Genomic DNA, 25781 nt, shown 5'->3' with positions numbered 1-25781 from the left:
ATAATAGTCCTGGTACTTCCCCCCCTTTTCTTATAATAGTCCTGGTACTCCCCCCTCTGTATTTATAATAGTCCTGGTACTCCCCTTCTGTATTTATAATAGTACTGGTACTCCCCCTCTGTATTTATAATAGTCCTGGTACTCCCCCCTCTGTATTTATAATAGTCCTGGTACTCCCCTTCTGTATTTATAATAGTCCTGGTACTCCCCCCTCTGTATTTATAATAGTCCTGGTACTCCCCCCTCTGTGTTTACATAGACTGTAAAATAGACGCAGTCAACAGTATGTATGCAAATGAGGCACATCTTTGTTTTATTTCCTCACCTCCTATTAAAACATGGTGAAAAATAAAAAAATGAATGACAGTATAAGACGTGAGAAAACATCTGACAATAAATGAAATGACAGTTGACACTTCCCACAGAACTTATTTCCCCATGCCAATACATTTTTTAAATGTCTGTAATTCAGTTGACATCTGATTGATTTTCTAAATTATGTGTTTAGAGAATCTTCATCCATTCATTGCATTTATTTTCAATGTAAATGTTCAAAATACATGATAATGTGAACATTTAGTGGGAAGCTAGCTACCAACTAATTCCACAGTCGTTTAAGGAAATGTTTATTTTTCTAGGGCCCTCTCCTTTTCCTGACAAAAATATTGTTCATTAGCTAACATCAATACAATAACTGTGCCTGACGATGTGACCTCTTTCAATGCCAGCCTACTTAGTGTTGTTTCCTGATGTCAACAATTCAGAAGCTGAATGGTTCCAATTGATTTACTTTTAAATAGCTTAGGCTTTTGGGAAACTTCATCTTGTCCAGTTGCTCTTTAAATGTTAACATTATATTTGGATTGTGTTGCATTGTCACAGATTAACCTATTGTCATAGATCAATTCATTCAATACTTGTTGTAAGTAAATGAAATTAATGTACATACAAAGCATTTTTATCATTTAAATATTTGATTTAAAAGAAAATAGGCTGAAGAATAAATATGGTGGTTATATTATCCACATTTCGCCCAGAAACCTGATTAATTCAAACAATAAATAGGCAGAAACCTGATTAATTCAAACAATAAATAGGCAGAAACCTGATTATTTCAAACAATAAATAGGCAGAAACCTGATTAATTCAAACAATAAATAGGCAGTGATTCAGAAGTAAATGAATGACTGGCCCTAAACTAAATATCCTTGAAAGAAAAGTTGTATGGGTAAATTATGCCTATATTAAAACAATACAAAATTGCATTGTTTATCATATAAAATCTAGGTTTACATTTGAAATAAAGAACATATTTCCCTTGGTTGCATTGTTTATCAGCATACAGGAAGCATGATCCAGGAAGCATGCAATGGATTAAGGAAGTTCCATCTTCATTTTGTGACCCTTAAAATAAATAACAAACATGCATCAATAAAGTTTAAAGGACATCTGTTAACCTTTGTTTGTTCATGAAGACAATGTGTTAAGGAGAAGGTCATACTCATAGCTGATTGGTCCGATGGTGAGGGGTTCAAGGGGGACAGACGGGCTGACTGTGCGGCGTTTCCTTTTGGCGCAGACCTGAGGTCAGATGTCAGAAAGGTCAGAGGTAGTCAGGGAGGTCTGAGAGAGCTACATACTGCTTTGCTAAATCAGAAAGAGACCAGAAAGACTGTAGTTATTCAGAAGAGTCAGAGTGACCTGAAAAACTAGTCATTCAGGACAGCAAGGCCCTGGTCAATGTAGCAGTGATGATGTCATTTATTTTTATTTTTACTGTATATACTGTTAAAACTCTGGGCAAACAGTGATACCTAATACTGCTTTGAATATAAACCAATGTTACAAAGAGAGACTTGAGAGAAAAATAGTCCGAAAGATGAGACAGACTGAAACAATTTCGAAGGGATTCTGAGAGAGCACAAAGACTCGAGAGAGTTCAGGGAGAGCCAGAGCCTGCATCCACAAAGTTTGTAAACGAAGCAGTGCTAATCAGGACCAGTTTCATTTCCATTTTTCTCCACAGGATGTGAGAGTTGACGACTCACTGGAGAGCATGAGGAGGTCCTCTGGTCACACAGACTGAGGCTGCAGTGCAGGAAGACGTCCTCGCGGTCTCCATGGTACTGGAACAGCAGGGCGGAGAAGCGAGCCCTGAGGGATGAACCGTTTTCCTCCACCCACACCTCACGTAATTTAGATGCACATCTAGGAGAGGGGGAGGGCCGGGGTTAAACACAGCTGAACACGGCTGAACATAGCCGAACACAGCCAAACCCAGCTGAACACAGCCGAACACGGCCGAACACGGCCGAACACGGCCGAACATAGCCGAACACAGCCAAACCCAGCTGAACACAGCCGAACACGGCCGAACACAGCCGAACACAGCTGAACACAGCTGAACACAGAATCTGTGGACACAGATTAAGCCGGGTCCTAGATTGTGTAGCCTTCTCAATAGATACGTTCTACTAGCTCAGTACAACAGCCCTTCTGAGTTGAGTATGAATACAATTAATGAAGAAACACACACACACACACACATACTTGTTCTGAATTATATAGTAACGTGTGGTGTCTTTGGGGTTGGGGGACTGTGTGGCGTAGCAGTCCTCCAGAACGACCAGGAAACGCTCCATCTCGGACTCCTCTATGGACACGCCCACGTGCAGCATGGAACCAACAGGCAAGGTGACTCGGCCCGCTGGGTAAACCTCTGTGAAGTTGGGGTCGCGGTAGAGAGTCATGGTGGACTTCACTTTGGAGCCCTTACCCATGGTGGCATTCTTCAGCCTGTCAAAGGAGGGGGGAAAGACCCAGACACAAATGAGAGACACAGACATCTATGGTCAAGGAGTGGTTTGGGTTTGAGAAATTAGTTCTATAGGTTTGGTAAAGAAAGACAGTTGAAAATGTTTATGTTGCATGTTTTACAATGTTTCATGGTGTTACATGAGGTTCCATGTTATGTGGTGTTACATGATGATATATGTTACATGTTGTTACATTGTTTAACATGGTGTTAAATTATGTTACATGGTGCTAAATTGATGTTACGTGGTGTTACATTGATGTTACGTGGTGTTACATTGATGTTACGTGGTGTTACATTGATGTTACGTGGTGTTACATTGATGTTACGTGGTGTTACATTGATGTTACGAGGTGTTACATTGATGTTACGAAGTGTTACATTGATGTTACGAAGTGTTACATTGATGTTAAGAAGTGTTACATTGTTTACAATATAACGTTTCCACTTACGACAGGTAAGGTTTGATGGCCATGTCCAGGCTGGCGTCAGATTCCAGAGGATAGTAACAGGAGAATGGCATGCTCACAGGTCGAGTGAAGGAGACATCATGAATATGGTACACAAATAAACTGTTGGAAAAAATGGCGTGGGTGCCATTTGTCTGGAAAATGTGGGAAAAGACAGAGGATCAGAAGCTTTGGAAGGAACGTTTACCAGTTATCAACACTTATTAGGGGGCCAAGCAACAAAATGGCCGGAACCATTTTATTATTAGGGAAAGCAAAACTATAGATTTCTCCCATACTTATTCTTCTTCCTCCAGCTCCACAGCCTAAATGGTAAAAGCTTTAAACACGAAACCAACTCCCAAACATCCCAAATGCTCTAACTTGGGTTATTGAGCAGATCTTTTTGATAACTATTATACTTTTTAAACTATATCAATATTTAAATGAGTAAACATTTTAAAATTAGTTGGATTGTAAAAAAGTAAAAAATTCTCTACGCACCTCTTTAAGCTATTGAGTCCCAACACCAAGATGTTCAGTCTGGCCCAACTTGAGTTGCTTATATTCCGATTTTTTATACTATGTTTAGTTTTGTAATTATTAACATTCAAATCTTGCATAAATTAACATGTGTTTCAATTAAAGCCAAAGTAATAGAGGATTCAATTAAAAATGTTCAAGCTGTGGAAGATTAATTAATTATGCATATATATTATATATTACAGATGCATAAATATATTCTATTTGCATGAATTAGGTTTATTGAATATGTGTTAAATATGTAGGTTTTTGTATATGATATACAGTCTGGATACCTTGCTCTATCTAGGAGTTGGGGAAACAATGTTATAAATGTGGGGACTTCAGCTATAGCTTGTCCCCCTCTCTGTCAGAACTCTTGCCAGCAAATCCTTGTTCAACAGGCATTCTTTTGCTTATGTGTCCTATGTTCCTAGGACTTGGAGCAAATAGATGAGAACCAGATGTTAGAAGAAGGGGACCCTCAAAGTGTGTCTCGAAGCAAATTCTGAAATGGTTATCGTTTTTACGTATGCTAATTAGCGTCATTTAACTATTAGGCTGTATATGTTCAGCTGTTCGAGATACAGACACGAGACATGTTATTGGTAAGACTTTTATGACCTTGTCATGTAACTATGTCATGTATGCTAATTTATGCTAATTACCCTCAACAACAGTATCTCTTGAACCTTAAAAAATACAGACTCCAAACCTTTTGATAGCTAAACAATATTTTGAACCATAAATACTTTTTAAACAGCTAGCAGGCACATCACATTTTCTTCAAGAAATGTACCGCTCTAGTTTGCCTTTCTATATTATTTGTTTGCCACCATCTTACTTTTGCATAATTACTTACTTCACCATTTGGGGGTTACTCTGCAGATGCCCATTTTATTCCTTTTTTTTTGCCCTTTCAGTCCAGTTTGCTATTTACACTGTTCCCTGTTTGTTTTTTGAACTACTTCTCTATGGTGTGTACTATATTTTCATTCCTGTTGTTTGCATTTAGTTTCATTAATAGATTTTTTAAATTTTCCTTCTGGTTTCTACTGTGTTTACTTCCTGTTGTTTGAAACCAGCCAGGGACAATAATATCCCTCCAGTATCACTGGCTGGCTGAACTAGAGTTGCCTGATTCACGTTCTGATTTAAGGTATTTTTGTTTGGTTTTGTTTTGATTTCCTCTTCTTTGATTGGACATTCTGACTACTGGCAGCATTGGGCATTTTTAAATAGCAAAACATATTTATCCAGTGAAAGCATGTAGTGAGATGCTTCCTGTGCCCTGCTTGGCCCCCTGAAACGCTGCTTGCCGCTTTAATTTCACCGTTGTTTTTCTATGAATTTGATATTTTTGTGGCCACGACTGTACCTCCAGTGTGTTTCCACAGGTGCCCTCGGTCCGTTTGGCCAGGTACCACACCGTCCCCCCACGCTCTTCATGAGCGTTGCACCGCGGGTCGGCCAGGTGAGCTGTGGTAGCGTCCAGACCAGCGGCCTTCAGGTTTGACTGGTCAACGCCCACCTGTAAGAGGCTCCGCCCACACACCAGCTCAGGGCGGAGCAAAACAGGCCTATCTGTACGCGGGAGAACAAAAACATAACACAGGAAGAGACGTCGGTTGGAGACACCAGAGTGAAAAGAATAATTGACAAAATCTCATATCCAGTACTTCTGTCCTCAATCAGGTGTTTTCTGAGAACTCACCCGACATCCCACACCTCCAGTTGACCCCATCGTGACTCACGCAGGTCTCTCCCGGTTGGCAGGTACCGCACACATCTCTTTGTGTAGTCGTGGTAACGTGTGACTTTGTTGTTTCAGTGAGGTTGGTGCCATCGGGTGTTTTTGTCGTAGTGCTGTCTCTAATAAGTGGTTGCGTTGTCGTGGTGATCTTAACAGTGGCTTGTGTTGTTGTCGTGGTGACAGGGGCTTTTGCTGTTGTTTTGACTGGTTTTGTGGTTGTAGCAATATCTCCCACATCTGGATCAGGAAGTTAAACAGAAGACAGTATGGAGGAAACTTTACTTGCTCATGTTCTAAAAGAACTGCTGAGTATTACAACGTACATCATTCGTGGACCTATAGAAATGATTCAGGGCTACGTTTCTATAGCAAAGGTGTAACCAACCAGCTTGTGAACCACTAAGCACATCATTAAAACCGAAAACGACAATAAAGACAATTCACAATGAGTCAAAGCTGCAGTCAGACGTTCCAGAGGCAGCGTGAAACCTTACCGGCACAATAGGCAAAGTAGCATCCGGGCGGCTTGACGAACTTGTACACAAAGTAGTTCCCTGGGCAGGCCTTGACGTGGATGGCATTAGACTGAACCCAGCAGCAGGACCCCCTGAAACTGGCGCAGACCGAACTCTTGACAATCCCGTCGGCCGCCCGGGGATGAGGTGATGCCAGCCACAGGGGGGCTTGGGTGCCGCATCGTAATGAATCCACGCACTGGTCCGGCATGGACGCGCTCCGGTTCCCGATAAACATGCGGTAATAGCCATCCCACTGTATGTCGCGGTCGCAGTGGTTGTCGCCCGCGACATTGTCGGTGGTGCGCCACGTCTCGTTCAGCACCGTGAATCTTTGGCAGGGGTCGACGCACCGCTGGAAACCGTCGATTTCGAGGCAGTCCTGCCCGTCGGCGCACTGGTTGAAGCCGCAGCTGAACCGGACGTTGGACAGATCGGATCCGGGGTTGGCCTGGCGGAGGAGGCTCTGGGTGTGGCGCACGGCGGAAGACGAGGCCACGGTGTGGTCCGGTGAGCACGCGAGGCCGTCGCCGCTGAAGCCTGTCCTGCAGGTGCACGAGATGTCCCCTGGTGCTGGTGGGCTGTGGCAGGTGGCTTGGTCGTGACAAGCCCCACAGCTGGTGACGATCACACCTGTGGCAATTTGAGACAATGGCAGTGTACATCGCATGGATTCAGTATTCTGAGATTTAGATTGGAATAGATTAGATTCAACTTCATTGTCATTGAACAAGTACAAGTACAGTACAACGAAATGCAGTTAGCATCTGACCAGAATTGCAAATAGAAGAGGGCAGATTTTTATTTATTTACAAGTATTAAGTACATGTATATTACAAATGGAATGTGTAGATGTGCTATTAAATTAAATATTTTAATATAATATTTTAATAATATTTTATTTTTCAGAGGTATTCAACACACTCAGATCACAAGTCAAGGGCCTAATAATTAACTGACAGGTATAATCGGGTCTCTGAGAAGAGGTTTGAATAACACTCATATAACAAATTACATTATCAATATAGACCACCTCACAACACTGAATCCATAAGGGCCTTTGCCACATACTGTCAAAAAATATATTTACTTGATTTATTTGACAGAATGAAGAGACCCAATTAGAACATCTAATATGAAAATGATATATTGTTCATACTGTATTCATTTGTTTCATTTTAAGGGAGTTAATGAACATATCGTTTGTTAAGATATACAGATTTATGGACCTGAGCTTTGGCCTGAGCTGGCAAATACCAGCAGGGCCACCAGTAAAGCCGCTGATGTCATCTTTTACAGCACTTCTTATTTCATCGGGTCAGAAACAGGAAACACAACCTGCGGGAAAACATCAAACACTTAGTTTATTATCAACACTTTATTTAAACACTTATTTTCATCCTTAACAGTAAAGTGAGAACTTTTAAATGTTCTCTTAAATCTTAAAAACCTGTCATTTAATTTTGCGTAGTCGTATTCATACAGGTTATCCTTTTGAAATAGTCAGCCAAGATATTTGTTAAATAATGTAGTTACCTTGAGTGCTACAAAGTTAGCTACAAACAACATATATATACTATACTTGGTGCGAAAGTATTAATAAAATATTTTTTTCATAATATAACATAATATAAACAGTATTGCATTTCCCCCATCTCTAAAACATAGTGAACAAAATATAATATAAATGTATTTTATATAATACTATGTATAAAATAATGATTGCATACTAAGCAAGAACACACACGATCCGTGCGGCATTACAACACATCAAATTAAGACAGTCCGTTCATTTTAAATTGTCCAATCCCTATTAGGTTTTGGTTTTTGACCGAATATCAGGATGCGACAGGAGGAGCGACTCACCAGGTCTCGTCGACGACTGCCGGAACCTGACCGTGAATGAGGCATTTATACTCAGGTCACATAGGGGAGCGGGATAAACCTCTCTCAGAGCCGTTTGTATAATAATGTACCACTGAACGAGACCTCCGGAGGAAATTGAATCACAGCTATGAACGTTCACATGTATGGAATGCAGTGATTGCCTGTCTGTCATGGCAACGTGGGCTGTGATTAGGTTAAAGTCAATATGCTCTTTAAGGGAGTGTGGGATCAATTCAGAGGTTTTAAACAAATTAAGCAAAGCTCAGAAGAAAGCTGGAAATCCTTAAATCAACAGGCTTATGTTTGTGGTGGCTGGTACATGCCATTGAGTCAACACTGTATGAATGATGTCTTCACAATGAAGCCAGAGAACCGCTGACTTCCTGCAGACCCTTCTTCTTTCTGCTCCGCTGGTGTGTCTGTTTTTGCGTGTTGCACGCTTCAGCGACAATTGTTTATGTGTTTCAGATGGTATCTTGTTTTTTTTGTCGTTGCCCCCCACGAATTTCTTTTCGGCGTCTTCATCAAGCGGTCTGTGTAGCGTGGCTGTTTTCGAGGGGCCACACCCTTCCTCGTTGACCATTGTCCCATTTTCATGCTTTCCCAGTCGTCTTTAACACAGATCCGCTTCCACGGCGGCGTTGCTCACGTGTGGGTCACACCTTCGCTCTCAGCCCGTCACTGTTGTCCACGGCGATGTTTTAATGTGTGTGCACTGGGCCTAATCACGCAGATACGGCGTTCCCTCACCCCTCGCTCTTGGTTACCGAGCGAGGCGGCGGACGGCTTTTAGCGGTGGGCGATCGCGGACACGCCCCGGTTGAGACGCAGTTGACCCGTGCTCCCCTTCCGTCAGTTATCAGGGTCTGTTGTCATGGCGATGTGTGCGTGCTCCGCCCTTGTCCTCCCGTTTCGACATGTGCCCCCGTGTGACACTTCAACGAACTGTCTTTTTTTTTAACCAAAAATAACATTTTGGAATATATTTCAATAAACTGGAAGCGTATTTAAATATGTTAGTTGTATATATTTAGAAAATAATTAAGTAAATAAAATACATGTGGTTATATTAAGGGGAAATATATGCGTAAAATACACCCCATGACACACTCTATCCAGATCGTCTTGTCAAAAAGTATTTACTTCTCATATATTTAAATATATAAACATAATCTGGAGATATTTGAATGTGGCCAGTGTCACCCTCCCTCAATCTAGGGCTTATCTGTCAAGACAAAAGAGTGTGACGTCACTCCTACATGCTGAAAGCGTTTGATGGACGGAGGTTTGATTGTTGGAGCTTGTGAATCTAACAAAATCATAAAAATAAATATTTTGTTATGCATAAAAAGAGATTGTGATTCAGAGGGAGTTGGGATATTAAATATAATATTACAAACCAGACAAAAAAATCACTTAACAGAAATAAATAATTTCAACAAGAAACTTTTAACAACAACCATTACAGTGTGAATGTTACTCTGGAGACCCAGGTGTTCCTCCAGGACACAGAATATCACTCTACCTGACACAGGGTCACTGAATCACCCTCCTCCCAAAGCCCAAACCCTGGGTAGACGGGTTCAGTGAATGTGGTGTGGAATGTGTACAGGTGGGTCATTGTGTCAGAGTGGACCTCATAGAAGGACAGGGTGCCGGCCGACCAGTCCAGAAACACTCCTACTCTGATTGGAGGAGAGGAGGTCAGGTCACTCTGAGGTAGAGGAGGGTTCATGAGACACGGAGCGGGTATATCAGTCTGTTCCTTGTTGTGGGAGGTTGTGTAATGTAGTGGATCATTGCACATCAGATTCCAGGACTTGTCGTTCCATCCGAACAGACAAGTACGACAGACTCTCTTTCTCTTGAGGCCTTTATATGTCACTGCTATGAAAGCTCCCCGACTCCTCTCCACCTCCCAGTAACGGCGTCCGGTCAGACCCTCTCCACACAGCACCAGACCCCTGCTGTCAAATCTGTCTGGGTGATCAGGATACGGCTGCTCCTCTTTCACCTTCTCCACTCTTCTGTTCCCCTCAGACAGGATGAGTTTTCTGTTTGCTGTGTTTGGGTCCAGAGTGAGATGACTGTAATCTGCAGATGAGAGGAAAGTTAGAGGACAGAGAATGATGTGTGTGGAGACAGTGGGGTGGTGGGGGGGCAGTGTGTGTATCTGGGGTTTAGTCCATTTACTTTATGCTATTTCAGTTTAATAATGGGTTTGTTAGTGAATATTGTCCAAACTAACACACGTACATTGCTTCATCAGCTCTGGTTTTACCCAGATCTCTTCATTATGGTCCACACTGTGGGAGAAACAGGAAGAAAGACATGTGACACAGCCTGTATTAAGTCAAATCTTATCCTTAAAGGGGACAAGAGATCTTATCAGTACTGATGGATCTCAATCAGTTTCAACATCAAGAAAACAAAACAGTTTGGCATTCTATAATTTTGTCACCTACAAAGTGATGCATGATGCTGTACAAATAAGAGAGGATTTAATGTACATTTATACGGATCATATTTTCACAGTAGCTGTACTAACTTGAGTTTCTCCAGTCTACAGTCAGGATCCTCCAGTCTATCAGAGAGCAGCTTCACTCCAGAGTCTCCTGGGTGATTGAAGCTCAGGTCCAGTTCTCTCAGGTGGGAGGGATTTGACCTCAGAGCTGAAGCCAGAGAAGCACAGCCTTCCTCTGTGACTCTACAGAATGACAGCCTGCAGAGAGAAGTCCTCATGATTTAACAACAGGACTGCTGCCCTCTGGTGGTGAGAACTGAGGTCGAACCGAATATTCTTCGATTTCCTGTATTGCAGTGCAGTCACTGTAATGGACCATTAGTACTGTACTGATGTAGGAAATTGAGGATACTATTTAAATAGTTTTTGCAGGCAAAACAAGTTAAATGCATGTTTCATAAAATTTATTGTAAGACCCGACAACAGTACTTTTATCATTGGTTAAGCTGACAAACTGGCTGCTATAACAGCCAACATACTTTTCTTGAACAGCTACCGTATGTTTCTACTACCAACCTCAGTCTTTCCACTTTACAGTAATGATGTCTCAGTCCCACAGAGAGCAGCTTCACCCCAGAATCCTGCAGGTCATTGTGACTCAGGTCCAACTCTTTCAGATGAGAGGAGTTTGAGCTGAGAGCTGAGACCAACACCTCACAACATCTCTCTGTCAGACAGCACCTATTCAGCCTAAATTGGAAATACATTGTAACATTCAAAAATGTGAGGGCTGTTAGTCCTTAACAAACAGTACAACAACCTCTTCCTGAGTACAGTTCTTACCTCAGAATCTGGCGTTTACAGTGTGTATTTTTCAGAGCTCTAAAGAGTTCACTCCTATCATTAGACAGCATACAGTTCCTCAGGTCCAGTTCTCTCAGAGGTGAGTTTTCTGATTGGAGAACAGATGCTAGTGATCTACAGTCGACCTCAGAGAGTCTGAAGTTACCCAGTCTGTTAAAACAGAGACAATGTCAGTCATTAATAAACAAACTATCCAGCAATGATAAATCCTTCATGTTTTATAGATGTCAAGATGTCTTCAATGGTACCAACCTCAGTGTCTCCAGTTTACAGTGTGGATGTTTCAGAGCAGCACAGAGAACAGTCAGACGGCCCTCTTCCTCCCCATCATCCACATCATCATCATCATCACCATCATCCTCGACGTTGTTACTATCAACAGATTCTCTGTCATTCAGGTGCAGTTCTCTCAGATGTGAGTCTTCTGATTGGAGAATGGAGACCAGTAATTCATAGTCCTCCTTAGATAATTCATAGCCAGCCAGTCTATAGAAACAGAAAACATGATTCATACTGTCACACGACTGATCACAACACACAGGTCGGGATACGACATTTGCAAACATTCTGGAGATGGTCTTCTAGGAAATGACTTATTGTCAAATAATAACAGTTGGAAACTTTTACTCTTTTGAGTAGCTTTCACCTTGCCGGCAGGTGATGTAGAACCAGGGACACTATCCTGGACACAGATGCCCTAACCACGAGGCAACCCAAGATTAATTATATGTTCCCTAAATGTCTGGTTCCACGGGGAGAACTTGGCATTGCCCCTGCAGATAGAATCTGTGACCCCCCAGTTTTATTCCCCCATAGACTTCTCTGCTCTTTATTCCATCCAGACGTTGCTCCACAATGCTCATTTGTGCACAGTGTTTGGAAAATAATTACTCCACCGACCACATGACCTCAAATGACATGCACAATTTGCGCTCAAATTGTGCATGTGTGTAAATTGTAAGCTTTGGATGCTGGCTAGATGCAAATAACAGACAAGGAGGGGAAACAGGCAAACTCTCCAAGGTGAAGCTTTGTAGAAATCATGAAGGAAGCTAGAAGGCAGCAACATAAGTAACGGCTGAAACTGGAATGACGACAGGGCTTAGTTCCCCTCCACTTCTCTCTAACCCTGTACTACATTCCCCTCCACACCTCTCTAACCCTGTACTACATTCCCCTCCACTTCTCTCTAACCCTGTACTACATTCCCCTCTACACCTCTCTAACCCTGTACTACATTCCCCTCCACACCCTTTTAACCCTGTACTACATTCCCCTCCACACCCTTTTAACCCTGTACTACATTCCCCTCCACACCTCTCTAACCCTGTACTACATTCCCCTCCACTTTTCTCTAACTCTGTACTACATTCCCCTCCACTTCTCTCTAACCCTGTACTAATTTCTGCTCCACTTCTCTCTAACCCTGTACTAATTTCTGCTCCACTTCTCTCTAACCTTGTACTAATTTCTGCTCCACTTCTCTCTAACCCTGTACTAATTTCTGCTCCACTTCTCTCTAACCCTGTACTAATTTCTGCTCCACTTCTCTCTAACCCTGTACTAATTTCTGCTCCACTTCTCTCTAACCCTGTACTAATTTCTGCTCCACTTCTCTCTAACCCTGTACTAATTTCTGCTCCACTTCTCTCTAACCCTGTACTAATTTCTGCTCCACTTCTCTCTAACCCTGTACTAATTTCTGCTCCACTTCTCTCTAACCCTGTACTAGGTTTCGTTCCACACCACTCTGAACATGTGCATCCTGTCCTTACCTCAAATAGTGTTTCCTGTTTTTTTCTCTCTTCCTTTATGCTACCACTATACATGTTTTGGTTTTGTAGAGGCTTTTAAATAAGGATATTTTGCTGTCTTAGATTATTGTCAAGTGTTTTTTTAACAGTTTCAATCTTCATCATGCTAGACTGGCATCATCATCATTGTGAGAGTATCAAAATGAAAGCTAAGACCGTCAGCAGCTCCAAGGTCTTGGATAAAAGTAAATAAATACATAATTTACTGATTTGTGATACTTGTGAGATTAACATTGTGATTATAACTTACATTGCCTTTCTGCATTTCCTGACAGCTGGGACCAGTCTCATACACCCAGGTGACCAGTTGTATGTCCTCAGATCAATCTCATCCAGCACACCCTTTGACATCAGCAGTGCGTTGGCCAGTGCTGAGAAGTGTGTACCTGATAGTTGTGGTCCTGTTTGGCTTTCTGACTTAATGAACTTGTCAATGTCCTCCTGTACTGATTCATCTTTCAACTCAGTCAAGCAGATGAGTAGATTGATGTACCTGTCAGGTGAGATTTGCTTTACATTCGGCTTCCTGAGGTATTTCTTTATTTCATCAACAGTCTCTGAGCTGATCTCTGTCTGTGGCAGTAGGCCTTGTAACAGTCTCTGGTTGGACTCCAGTGTGATGCCAACAAGGAAGCGGAGGAACAGGTCCAGGTGTCCATTCTCACTCTCCAATGTTTTATCCACTATCATATTCAGCAGCTCATGAAAGGGCAGTTCTGAAGACAGATCTTTAATTAAATACTCCAGGTCCTTGATGTTCTTGGTCACACAGCAGTGGAAAACATACAGAGCAGCAAGGAACTCCTGGAAGCTCAGGTGAACAAAGCAGTAGAGCTTCTTCTTATACAACCCAAACTCTTCTTTCAGGATTTCTGTGCAAAACCCAGAATACACCAAGGCTTCACTGACATCAATCCCACACTCTTCCAGGTCTTTCATATAGAATATGACATTGCCTTTTAGCAGCTGTTTAAATGCCAGCTGTGCCAGTTTGATAATTATGTCCTTGTTTCTTTCTATGATTATGTCCAAATCACTGTCATGTTGAACATTATACTTCATGCTTTTCAGATTTGTCTGAATGAGTGTGAGGTGAGAGTACATCTCAGTCAGAGTTGTGATATCTCCACTCTTTCCTTCAGTCATCATGTGCTGAAGAACCCTGGCAGTAATCCAACAGAAGACTGGTATGTGACACATGATGTGGAGGCTTCTTGATGTCTTAATGTGTGAGATGATTCTCCTGGCCAGGTTTTCATCCTTGACTTTCTTCTCCAAGTATTCTTCTTTCTGTTTGTCACTGAACCCTCGTACTTCTGTCACCTTGCTGATGTGCTTACGAGGGATCTGATTGGCTGCTGCTGGTCGGGAGGTTATCCATATGAGAGCTTTGGGGATCAGTTTTCCACTAATGAGATTTGTCATCAACCTGTCAACTGATGATGTCTCATTAAGATCACTCAGCATCCCGTTGTGATTAAAATCTAATGGTAATCTGCTTTCATCCAGACCATCAAAGATGAACATTACTTTACATTCAATGTATTTCTTTGCATTTTTTAACTCTTTAAGTTCAGGGTGGAAATAATTCAAAATATCTTCCAGGCTGTATAGATCATCTTGAATCAAATTCAGCTCTCTAAAAGGAAGCACAAATATAAAATCCAAATCCTGATTGGCTCTTCCCTCTGCCCAGTCCAGGATGAACTTCTGCACTGAGACTGTTTTTCCGATTCCAGCGATGCCCTTTGTCATGACGGTTCTGATGGGTCTCTCCTCTTCACTCTTCTCTCCAGGTGAGGGTTTGAAGATGTCATTACAGTTGATGGGAGTGTCTGATGTGTTTCTTCTCCTGTATGTATTTTCAATCTGTCTAACCTCATGTTGTTTATTAACCCCGTCACTCTCTCCCTGGGTGATGTAGAGCTGGGTGTAAATGCTATCGAGTTGGGTTTGTTCCTCTGCCGTGCCTTCACACAGAAAACTAAACTGTTCCTTTAGACTGGCTTTATGTTCCTCTTTAACTCTCTGTGTGATGTTATCTACTGCAAAGAAAAAGAAAGACTACATATATTACAAATTCAAATCTATTTTGAGAAACTTGCCCTTCACATATAGTGTCCTCCAGAATGATTGGCACCCTAAAATAATTGAATGCCATTATCAGCTTGTTCTTATACGAACAATATCAAAGACATTTAACATCTAACGAAAAAAACTGCCATCAAAATTGTTTTTATTCATTCAAAAACACGTACCACCATTTTTGGCACCCCTAGAAAATCTCATCAAAAAAATCAAGCTGAGGTATTTGACACTCAAGATTATGCTTTTTAGTTTTTGGGAAATCTTAGGTGGTCGTCCATCACATCCTGTTGTTCTCAGGTGTACAGTGAGTCATCCATAGACATGAGAAAGGCCAGAGGACACAAATAGAAGGACACTAAAGGTTGTGGACCTTCAGAAAACAAGCAATAGATGTACAGTTTCAGGGAGGGCACAGCAGTTTCAGGGAGGGCAGTCAACAAAATATTATATTACCGGATGATACCGTGTGTGTGTTCAAGGATGACGTGTTTATGGATGACACTGTGTGTGTTTACGGATGATAACGTTTTTTAGAGGTGAAAATTTGTGTTTTTACCAATTAAACCTTGAGTGTGATTATGGAGGTTAGTGTGTGTTTATGGATGATAACGTGTGTGTCTTCATGGATGAGGTTTTAATGGATGACACTGTGTGTGTTTACGGATGATAACATTATTTATGGATGGTAATATGTGTTTATGGATAATAATAGATGACCTGCTCACTGATGATAACGTGATAACAGATGATAATGAGTTTATGGATGGTAATATGTGTTTATGGATAATAATAGATAACCTGCTCACTGATGATAAGGTGATTACAGATGATAATGTGTTCATGGATGGTAACACGTGTGTTTTTACCAATTAAACCATGAGTGTGATTACGGAGGTTTAGTGTGTGTTTGTGGATGATAATGTGTGTGTATTTATGGGTAATATTATGTGTGTTAATGGATGATAATGTGTGTGTGTTTACAGATGATGCTGTGTTTACAGATATCTATATATGACATACCTTTGATCTGTCTGGTGCTCCTGATCTCGGCACAATTGTCTGTTCCAGTCAGAAAGAGAGGTGGATGTTTTACAGTTGCTTACAGTTAACTCTGGTTTGTCCAAACAGTCATGTGACTTAAAGCTAGAATTGTATTTTTTTATCTACTTTTTTGTATACTCTTTTACCAAACTTTTTAAAATGTACATATTAAGAAACACTGTACAGTAAAAGATGTATATGATATCATGACTGATATCCACAGTTCTGTATATGAGTTTGAGCGTGGTCACTATTTTCAAGGGGCATCTCTCAGCTTAAAGAAAACAGGCAGGGTGACTACTTTCTTCAGCGTCCCAGCTCAACTGTGGCAGTAACATTCACCAGATCTCAAACAATTCGCTATTGAATAGATACATTATTTGGGTTGAATGAATGAGAGACGCATAGTGCAGTTTTACCCAGCTCCTGGACCAAATAAGTCTCTTTCTCCTGCAGGATCCAGTAGAAGGCTGATTTGACTTTAACTCCCCCTGAGTTTAAGACTTTGTACAGCTCCCTCATCTGGTCCTGACTGGTCCGGGCAGCATGGATGTTAGAGTACATCTCTTTATGGATCATTCCCCTCTGGAGCAGGTCATCTGCTATAGGCATCACCATGGTAACCCTCTGAATGAGATCAGCTCTGTGTCTGTCCACAAATACACCTGGTTTCTCTATGATAGAAAAATGCACAGAAGGATCACTCAAAGACAGAGGTCTTCTGACAGAATACCTTTCGGGGACCCGTCTTACCTTTGGTTAAGGGATATTTCTCCACTGACACTCCGTCTGTCATCTCTCCTCTCTCTGCTGTCTCATGTCTCTTCAGGGAGGCTGGTTTTGGGGCAACAGGACTTTTTCCTTCTCTCCCTTCTGTGTTCCCGTCCTCTCTCTTTCCTTTTCTTTCTCTTTCCCACTTCCTGAAGACATTAGGGGAAGCCCCCTCTTCTCTCCTCTTGGACAGAATGCTTCCCATCTCTTTACAGTCTAAAGTCTCAGTTCAGTAAGAGCCCATCATTTTCCAAAAACTACTACCAGACTGGTCTTGGTACTGAATATAAACCTACATCTACTCCCAGACTGGTCTTGGTACTGTATAAAACCCACTACTACCAGACTGGTCTTGGTACTGTATAAAACCCACTACTCCCAGACTGGTCTTGGTACTGTATAAAACCCACTACTCCCAGACTGGTCTTGATACTGTATAAAACCCACTATTCCCAGACTGGTCTTGGTACTGTATAAAACCCACTACTCCCAGACTGGTCTTGGTACTGTATAAAACCCACTACTCTCAGACTGGTCTTGGTACTGTATAAAACCCACTACTCCCAGACTGGTCTTGGTACTGTATAAAACCCACTACTCCCAGACTGGTCTTGGTACTGTATAAAACCCACTACTACCAGACTGGTCTTGGTACTGTATAAAACCCACTACTACCAGACTGGTCTTGGTACTGTATAAAACCCACTACTTCCAGACTGGTCTTGGTACTGTATAAAACCCACTACTTCCAGACTGGTCTTGGTACTGTATAAAACCCACTACTCCCAGACTGGTCTTGGTACTGTATAAAACCCACTACTACCAGACTGGTCTTGGTACTGTATAAAACCCACTACTTCCAGACTGGTCTTTGTACTGTATAAAACCCACTACTTCCAGACTGGTCTTGGTACTGTATAAAACCCACTACTTCCAGACTGGTCTTGGTACTGTATAAAACCCACTACTACCAGACTGGTCTTGGTACTGTATAAAACCCACTACTCCCAGACTGGTCTTGGTACTGTATAAAACCCACTACTCCCAGGTCAACCCCACTGAAAGGTTTGCAACGTTATTGTTGTTGCTCACAAGTCAGTCTAAATATAGCCTGCTCTTCTCACTGGCTTAACATAATAACTTAGTGGTCAGCAATGTTTCACCTTACTGAACCAAACCAAACAAATAATTTGGTTATAATAACATTAACGGTAAAATTACAGTGGAAAGTAGAAGTAGAAACCTGTCATCAGTTTATTTCAGATGATCTATCTTACCGTTCTGTTAACTGATATTTTTCCAGCGGTGCTGGTCACTTCTGTAAAACACTTCCTTGAAGCGCGGCGCACATTTTTGGACAAAATCTCTAAAGAGAACAGGAAGTGAATGCGAGTGCTTCTGGAGTTTGTTTCTGCAGCAACACTTAAAGTGCTTCTAAGCATTTGTTATAACAGGTCTTAAGAAGTGGAATATTTAATATGAATAATTATATTGTGTTCTGGCTGACCAGCAGATTCATTTCCCAATACAAGACTGATTATTTGCTCTACTCAAAACATATATTAAAAATCAAAGTGATTGTACCCCATCTAGAATAAATAAAATTGTGGGGCAACAGACAGTTTAAATAATAGATTTCTCTGGGTTGAGGAGAGGAAGGTCAGGTGTCTCTGTGGTTGAGGAGTGTGGATTAGGTGAGGAACAGGTATAATAATCTGTTCCCCATTGTGGGAGGTGATGTAGTAATCTGTCAGACAGTATAGTTTCTCTTTAAGATACAGGGTCAGGTATCTTTTGCCTAGTGTTTCTATCTACATCTACATAACACTTAGATGTAGATGCACATTTACTCTTTCTTCATGTACCTTTGTTAAAAATAGAGTCATTGTAATGTCACGTCTCCAAGCTTCCAATGTTCTATGAACCCAGCTATCCCGAAGTGTTCGTCTCTCTGACCCTTTTTCGTACCTCTTTTCCCTTATTATTTCATTTTAGTCAGATGGTAATTAAAACCAGACATTTTCTCCTGGCCTCTGCCTGATAATTGACACATCAGACTCTGGATAGCTGGACCAGATTTCTTTCCCTGCTGACCTCTACCCGGGTTACTTCTTTATTTTTTTTATTTCCAGTTGTCTCACGCCTTGAAACAAAAATGCTGCAAAAAGATGTTTCCCTCATTTTTTTCACATCTGAGGAGGATCTCAGTCACATGAGTTCTTATCCCGGTCCTGAAATGTATGTGGCTGATCAAATGTCAATCTAAAAGAGAGAAAACGTTCAGGACGCGGTATGAGACAGTCTGTCATGAGGCCTTTCGTTCTCATAAAGGGATGGAAATGTATTGTGACAACGATGTGGCTATCTTGCGTGAAGGATGCCTCATATTCAGAGTGGAAGTTATTAATGACACAGGCGTTGATCCCTTGAGTTTTGCATCGGCTTGGATGAAAACCAAACCTATCATTTTATGACTGAGTTCCATAGCTGTTCTTTCTAACCCTTACCCAGATCCTAACAACAGAAAGCCTATTCTAGTTTGTCCATCCAGTGGTTCGAGTACTTGGTTGAGGCAAAAAAATGAATAATGTCAGCGTGCCTTGAAGGAGGGTGAAAAGAAAGTTTAGACCTCATCATGTAGATGGTTATGCAGTCAATGATGGTGTCGAGACAGCTTTTGAGGACAACAGATGTTTCTTCCACAGGTGCACATCCTGTTTTTTTGCCACAGGAAATGTGTGCTTTAAACCAAAAGAGCTTTGGTGACATGTGTCTAGAGATCCAAGACGAACTGAAATCCTGACCGGTTGATGATGCTCTGTAAGTGGGGGTTTTGTGGGAGCATGAGTGGGCTCAAGGTCGGATCCTCAAGTTCGAGCAGTATCATATTGCCGTTTGGTTTCTGATTAGATAAGATGGAAGGGTTTGATTCACGTTTGCAGTTACCATTTTCAGCCCTCATAGCTGGGCCACACAGCAGTGGACATTTGTTTTTGTTGTCAAAATTGTTTTAGAAAATGAACATGTATTATCTCAGAAAGGTGATAATATTGTGTGGTGTTATGGTTGTTATCAACCTACGTATGATGAAATGGGAAATTAAATAAAATAAACTTTGTTGAAAGAATCACTGAATAATGATCAACTCTTTCCACCTAACAGAAAGAGTCTTTTACTTTTGGATGATTTGCTGTTGGCAGGAAGTGAACATCCTGAAATTGCCAGAGCTTTTATATGTAACCTCATATATATATATAACCATATAAATGGTTTTGTTTAAAAATCCTAGAGACAAACTCCTCATAAACACTCCAGCACAGCAGATGTATCCAGGGTGGAAATCTTATTTCATGGAAAGTAATGAAGATGCTACCAAAGAGACATTTTCCTATTTACTGGTGGACCTTAAAGCTTTTAAGACTCAGAGCAGACTTGTTTCCGTGGGAGTGACCAACAGTGCACAAACCAAAAAAGCAAACATGTCTGCACGCTTAAAAAGAAATTCACCATTCTTGAGAGCCCTAGTTGCTGTAAACTCTAAAGAACGCAAGTCTATTTTGGAACACCGTTCTTCTGATCGTATTTAGGCCCTCTGTGAGATTGCTTTGAACCTTTTCAAAGGGCGCATCCCACTCAGCCAGGAGCATTTAAAAAAATTCAAGACACAAAAGACAGCCATCAAACTCTTTGCCGATAAAAGAACAAGTATTCAAAAGAAAACTGGCAAATACCTGTTACCGTTGTGAAGAATAGCCGTGCCATTCATCAGCAGCCTTCATCACCAAGTGGTTGGGGATTTCATGATGTCTACTAAAATGTGTTTAGTGCCTTAATATCAGCTGGATAAACTTAAACAACAAGGTCCTGAAAACCTTCGACAAATGTCAGAAAATAGTCTGGATACGGATATGAAGGATGTATGGAACATGAAAGGAATGAACCCTTATGCCAAGGCAAAGAACTCCTCACAACGCTTACGAAGGTGTTTGTCTCTGTTAAAGCAAGGTGAAAATGATAAAGGAAAATCAATGCTTTCCTGACCAGAAAATATTAGGGCAGACAAACCAGAACCACCTGGTCCGAAGTCCTGGTCCAGACAACTTACAGGATCGTCATCTTCATCCATTACAGGATATAGATGAAGATGAAGTTATGAGCGACATGCTAGAGCATATTCCATCACGTAGTCGTAAACACGTCACATACATTATGAAAAAAAAACAAAGGGGCAAAGGAAGAGCTGCCTGGAATGACAAAGGCGAATTCATCTTTAAAGACAATGTAATAATGTCATATATTTAGGTAAAAATGTAACTGCCTCACACAAGATATCCGAAGACCTCTAGGATGGAACCATTTTCTTGAAACCATTGTTGAGCTCAGTTTACCTCTAACAGGTGTGGCTAACTGTGAAACCCGTCAAAAGATTCAAAAATCAGTCGACTCCCTCGAAAAGAATCAATTGATTCCATCCAAGCCCATTTCAACGGGGGAATAAGGAGGACTGGTTAGACTTTTAGTACAATATCTGAATAAATGTACACTCGGCAGGTGTAATGTGAATAGATTTTTATTTCAATAAAATGGATATTAACCATGAACATAGCAGGTCTATTAATTGTTAATTAATTAAATATCTGCAGGTAATTCATCACACGCCCATACTCTGCGGAACTGCGTTCCAACCATTCGTTGCATAAAACTCTCATGGGTGTTCATCTTTGCTTTAATTAGTAATAATGCACCAAGACTTCTCTTTATCTAATCGGAGCACGCGTACACCACCATAGTCACCGTGCGGTCTAATGGTTTCCTGAGGCACCTTCCCAGTGGCAGGCTGTCTGTGGAGACCGGTGAAAGGTTTCCTGTGTTGTCGTCATCTGGGGAAAGGTTAAAGGTGAACAGGGCGTAGCCCGAGGCGTAATCTGCCGTTTTTCACTACTTTGATATTTTGGCCTCTACAGGCATTTCTGTATTACTTGTTATCATGTGGTTTATGTTATTAGGATAATACCACAACAGACATCCCAGGCACTTAAGAAAAGGGATTTTAGTGTTTTTTATTATCTAAAGCATGAAAAACTAGTGTGAAGTTCTGTTTCAAACACAGATTTTGGTTCCTCTATGCCTTGACTCTTTTAAGGTCAAACATATGAACAAAAATGTCATTTTGTTTCCACTTTGTGTGTTGACTGTGGTGTTTGCACATATGATGTTAGATCAGTGTTGGCTGCTAACTTGGCCCTTATTGTAAAAAGTTTATCTATGTGTCAGGAGGCATTGGATCCACCTCCTTGTCGCTCCTCCTCTTAGTACCTTTATGAAGGGAAGCCAATTTTCCATCATGTATAACATTCCTGGGAGTGTGTAACCCTTATATTAATCAGCTCTGCACTGTTGTATGTTCTGGGTATGTATGGACTAGAATATTCATAATGTGTCCAAAGTGTCCAATTAGCACAAAGTGGCCAATCTGTAAAGGACACTTTGGCCTTGCTTTACATATATAAGTAAGATCACTGAATTGTATGTCAAATGGCCTGAAACTTCCCCCAGACTCTGCAGACATCTAGTGGATTCTAGTGGAAGTGTCTCCAGCTTCCTACTCCCATGTTTGGAGTTCACCACTGCAGTTCAAACATGATGAGGTGTTTATTTTTTACGTTTGTTTTATCTTCTGCCAAATCTATGGTGTTATACTTTACTGCATTAATTTATAATTCCTACAGTGTCTCCTTTCAAATGGAACCAAACATGTTTTTACTATATTGAGGTCATGAGCTACAAGCATTTTGATTTGGGTACATCATTTTAGGCGGTAATTTACTTTTTTGCACTTGCCCTAACAGGTTTTAAGGTTAGAAATGCAGACTCAGTGCAAACATTCAAGTGTCTACTAAAGACTCATCTCTACAGCAACTCTATTGGCAATACTCATTCAGGGTGGTTCCGGTTGGTGGGTGTCCCTTTGGTTGATGTTTGGCAATGTGGGTGGATTGACTTCCTGCCTGTCAGGCCCTGTCCAGGGCCTCCCTGGGGAAATGCCTCTAGGGGAATGATTCTAAATGTTCCTTGTCTCCTGCTCTGTTTAGCTTAGGAGGACATTAGGGTCTTGGCTCACACCTCTGGAGTACCAGGCCCGAAAGACTTGTTGCTGTCCCTGTCCAAAGTCCTCCTGGTTGTGTTGCAGATCAAGACGATACTTGATGATTCCGGCTGCCACCATTCCTCCCCCCGGATTGTCCCTGTACATCTGATAATGCTTCTGACCTGAATTAAGTTTTATCGACTCTGGACACAGCCCACATGCATTTATTAATGATTACAATTTGTATTCTTAAAATGTTCACCTGGCACAACCAGAAGAAGACTGGTTCCTCTCTAGGTTTCTTCCTAAATGTTGGCCCTTTTTAGGGAGATTTTCCTAGCCAATGTGCTTCAACACTGTTGTCATGTGCTCTGGCTGGGTGTTTTGTAAAAGCACTTTGTGACAACTGCTGATGGTACAAACACCGTTTGTGATGGACCAACAAAGGTCCGACCTGTATACACAGGAATGCGCAGGCTGACATACCTTATACTTATCTTTTTAATGGAATGTCAGGAACGAAAACATGAGTCACTAGCTTTTACCATTCTGAATCTATTAATAGAAATATACACTATGCACTTTTTCCACGGATCTTGGATTCTAAGGTTAATAAACACTGGTAATGTAATCATATAATTTTCAGCCGTCACAGCCAGAAGAGGACTGGCCAGCGTCAGAGTTTGGCTCCTCTCTAGGTTTCTTCCTAAGTTCGGACCCTACTAGGGAGGGTTTCCTAGCCACTGCGAATCTATTTCTTTTAGCTGCTTGCTCTTTGGATTTTGCCTGGGTATCTGTAGGACTAAATCCTGAATATTTGTTTGATTTAAGCCAAGGGATTCCTGTTTACTGTTAAACCTGCTGTCTTTAAGCAAACCTGTGGTAAAGTTGCAGGTGGCTACAGGTCAACAACAGTTACAAAAAATGGAGTGCTACACTGCACAAGTCCAGGTTATCTGTGATGTTCACAGTGAGGTACTTAAAACTGTTTAACATCTTCACTGTGGGTCTGTCAGTCTGGATTGGGGCATGTGCATTGATCCCCTACTGCCTGTGGTCAACTGTCACCTCTGTAGTTTTGTTGAGGTTAAGAGAGAGGTTGTTTTCCTGGCACCAATCTGTCAGGGCTCTAACCTCCTCTCAGAAGGCAGATTCGTCATTGTTGGAGCTCAAGACTAGCGCAGGCTTGTTGGGCAGGGAGTTGTTATGGGGCCACAGTCGTCGATGAAAAGGGGTTACATGAGGGGACTGAGCACTAAATTAAAGTCAATGTAAAGCAACAAATGGCCATCCTCTGATATTCATCACAGCACAGGTATCTGCTTTATGGAAGCAACCACCTCTTCTGCTTTTTGTAGCTCTAACCTCTCCAACTTGTTTTGGAGAAAAGGGTAAGCAGCCTCACAAGCACTGAGCTTTTCTTTTAGTATTCTCTCATCTACCTCAAGCTTCTGGGCGTCTCGTATATGGAAAGCCAGTGTCACATGGTCCCAAACAAAAAACTCATGTCTATTCATTAGTCTTGTTTCAAATGTCCCGTCTTCATTGATGATCAGCTCATTTCTATGGGTTTGACATATTGCCTCTGCATGCCAGACAATCTGTCCGTTTCTATAAGCACATATTCCCTCATTATCCTCAACAGGAAGACGTGGATACCCATCAAACTCCTCCACCTCTGCACTATGGACAACCACTGAGTACATGATCTCCTGTTTGTAAACTGTGGTTTTATAGATTCTTAGGACAGGCATCGTTCCTCCACAGATCTGCTCTTGGTACATCTGCATGAGATCCTCCAAGGGGAAGGTGAACTTGAAGTTTCCATACCGAGATCCCTCCTGGAAGACTGGGGATGTCGTGAATTGACTCAGGAATTGATGGTTTTCTGGGTGAAGGGATTTCTTTCGAAGGAAGCGATTATTTGCAGCTGCAATTTCCTCCTTGGCGATGTGAAGACCCCACCAGATGAAACCGCCTCTACCTGCTTTCAATCCACTGGAATTCATTATTCTTTTCAGGCCTTTTAATGTTGTGATGTGACAGACATCCTTCACGTGAAATTCAGGGTGAGGGAATAGCGGAATATCTTTCTGTATGTATTTATTTTCTGGGATCATTGGTCTCAAGCTGTTAATATTCAGATGCTGTCCTTCAACAACAAACTCAGTTGCACCTCTATTATTTGTTCGCAGCATTTTCCTTCCCTGAAAAGGAAAACGCTTACAATTAGCAAGATCTTCATTTGATGAGATTAAACACATGGAATCATACTGATGCAGTACAGTTTGAATAGCATTTCACTATAAACATCCTCATTTCACTATTACTATAAACATCCTCATTTCACTATTACTATAAACATTGTCATTTTCACAAGACCTCTAGGTAACACTTTATTTAAAGGCCATGCGCATAACACATTATACATGTACTAAGAATAGTTATAGACACTGGTAAATACTTTTGATGTTGTATACAAATACTAATAATGCATTATATGTGTAATTATAACGACCTATAATATACAGAAACATGGTGCTTCACAAACTATCCTCAAGGATCATACAGCATTATAGTTATCAACACTGGGATTCATATAAAAGAAGGGGTCAATGAGCAGAAAATCACTATTAGTGAATCATAATCTATTTCATTGTGTGCTATAGAATACCTACACGCCACTGTTATTTAATCTTTGATTGCTTTA

The 25781-nt window shown here is 41.3% G+C and overlaps 2 protein-coding genes and 1 long non-coding RNA gene across 6 annotated transcripts; 1 reads left to right on the top strand and 2 right to left on the bottom strand.

Annotated features, from left to right (window-relative positions):
* Positions 1-326: 326 nt before the first annotated feature.
* LOC105012063 (pancreatic secretory granule membrane major glycoprotein GP2) lies at positions 327-8938 on the bottom strand. Of its 2 annotated transcripts, XM_020049492.3 has the most exons (10): positions 7921-8938; positions 7284-7392; positions 6034-6687; positions 5501-5776; positions 5165-5370; positions 3268-3419; positions 2551-2796; positions 2049-2208; positions 1502-1581; positions 327-1404 (listed from the first exon to the last, which is right to left on the bottom strand). In XM_020049492.3, the coding sequence occupies exons 2-10, from the start codon at positions 7342-7344 to the stop codon at positions 1392-1394; spliced, it is 1848 nt and encodes a 615-aa protein (XP_019905051.1). In that variant the 5' UTR covers positions 7345-7392; positions 7921-8938; the 3' UTR covers positions 327-1391. The 2 variants fall into 2 exon arrangements, with proteins under 2 accessions (XP_019905051.1, XP_010870962.2); XM_010872660.4 differs by lacking the exon at positions 7921-8938 and having other exon boundaries at positions 7284-7449.
* A 433-nt stretch (positions 8939-9371) lies between these two features.
* LOC105012062 (NACHT, LRR and PYD domains-containing protein 12-like) lies at positions 9372-18304 on the bottom strand. Of its 3 annotated transcripts, XM_010872658.4 has the most exons (11): positions 18261-18304; positions 16966-17199; positions 16632-16886; positions 16192-16230; positions 13334-15128; positions 11522-11755; positions 11249-11419; positions 10982-11155; positions 10490-10663; positions 10198-10247; positions 9372-10035 (listed from the first exon to the last, which is right to left on the bottom strand). In XM_010872658.4, the coding sequence occupies exons 2-11, from the start codon at positions 17186-17188 to the stop codon at positions 9458-9460; spliced, it is 3693 nt and encodes a 1230-aa protein (XP_010870960.1). In that variant the 5' UTR covers positions 17189-17199; positions 18261-18304; the 3' UTR covers positions 9372-9457. The 3 variants fall into 3 exon arrangements, with proteins under 3 accessions (XP_010870960.1, XP_028978411.1, XP_028978412.1); XM_029122578.2 differs by lacking the exon at positions 18261-18304 and having other exon boundaries at positions 16966-17346; XM_029122579.2 differs by lacking the exon at positions 18261-18304 and having other exon boundaries at positions 13334-15125; positions 16966-17346.
* On the top strand, positions 11613-13447 carry LOC109616146. The gene is made up of 3 exons (XR_004576111.1): positions 11613-11684; positions 13194-13268; positions 13359-13447. It is a non-coding gene; the product is annotated as an uncharacterized LOC109616146 (long non-coding RNA).
* Positions 18305-25781: the final 7477 nt, after the last annotated feature.

This window comes from Esox lucius, chromosome 9 (assembly GCF_011004845.1).
Source record: "Esox lucius isolate fEsoLuc1 chromosome 9, fEsoLuc1.pri, whole genome shotgun sequence".
Classification (NCBI taxonomy): Eukaryota; Metazoa; Chordata; class Actinopteri; order Esociformes; family Esocidae; genus Esox; species Esox lucius.
Note: the sequence above shows the minus strand (reverse complement) of the source record. Positions and strands in the feature narration are given on the sequence as shown.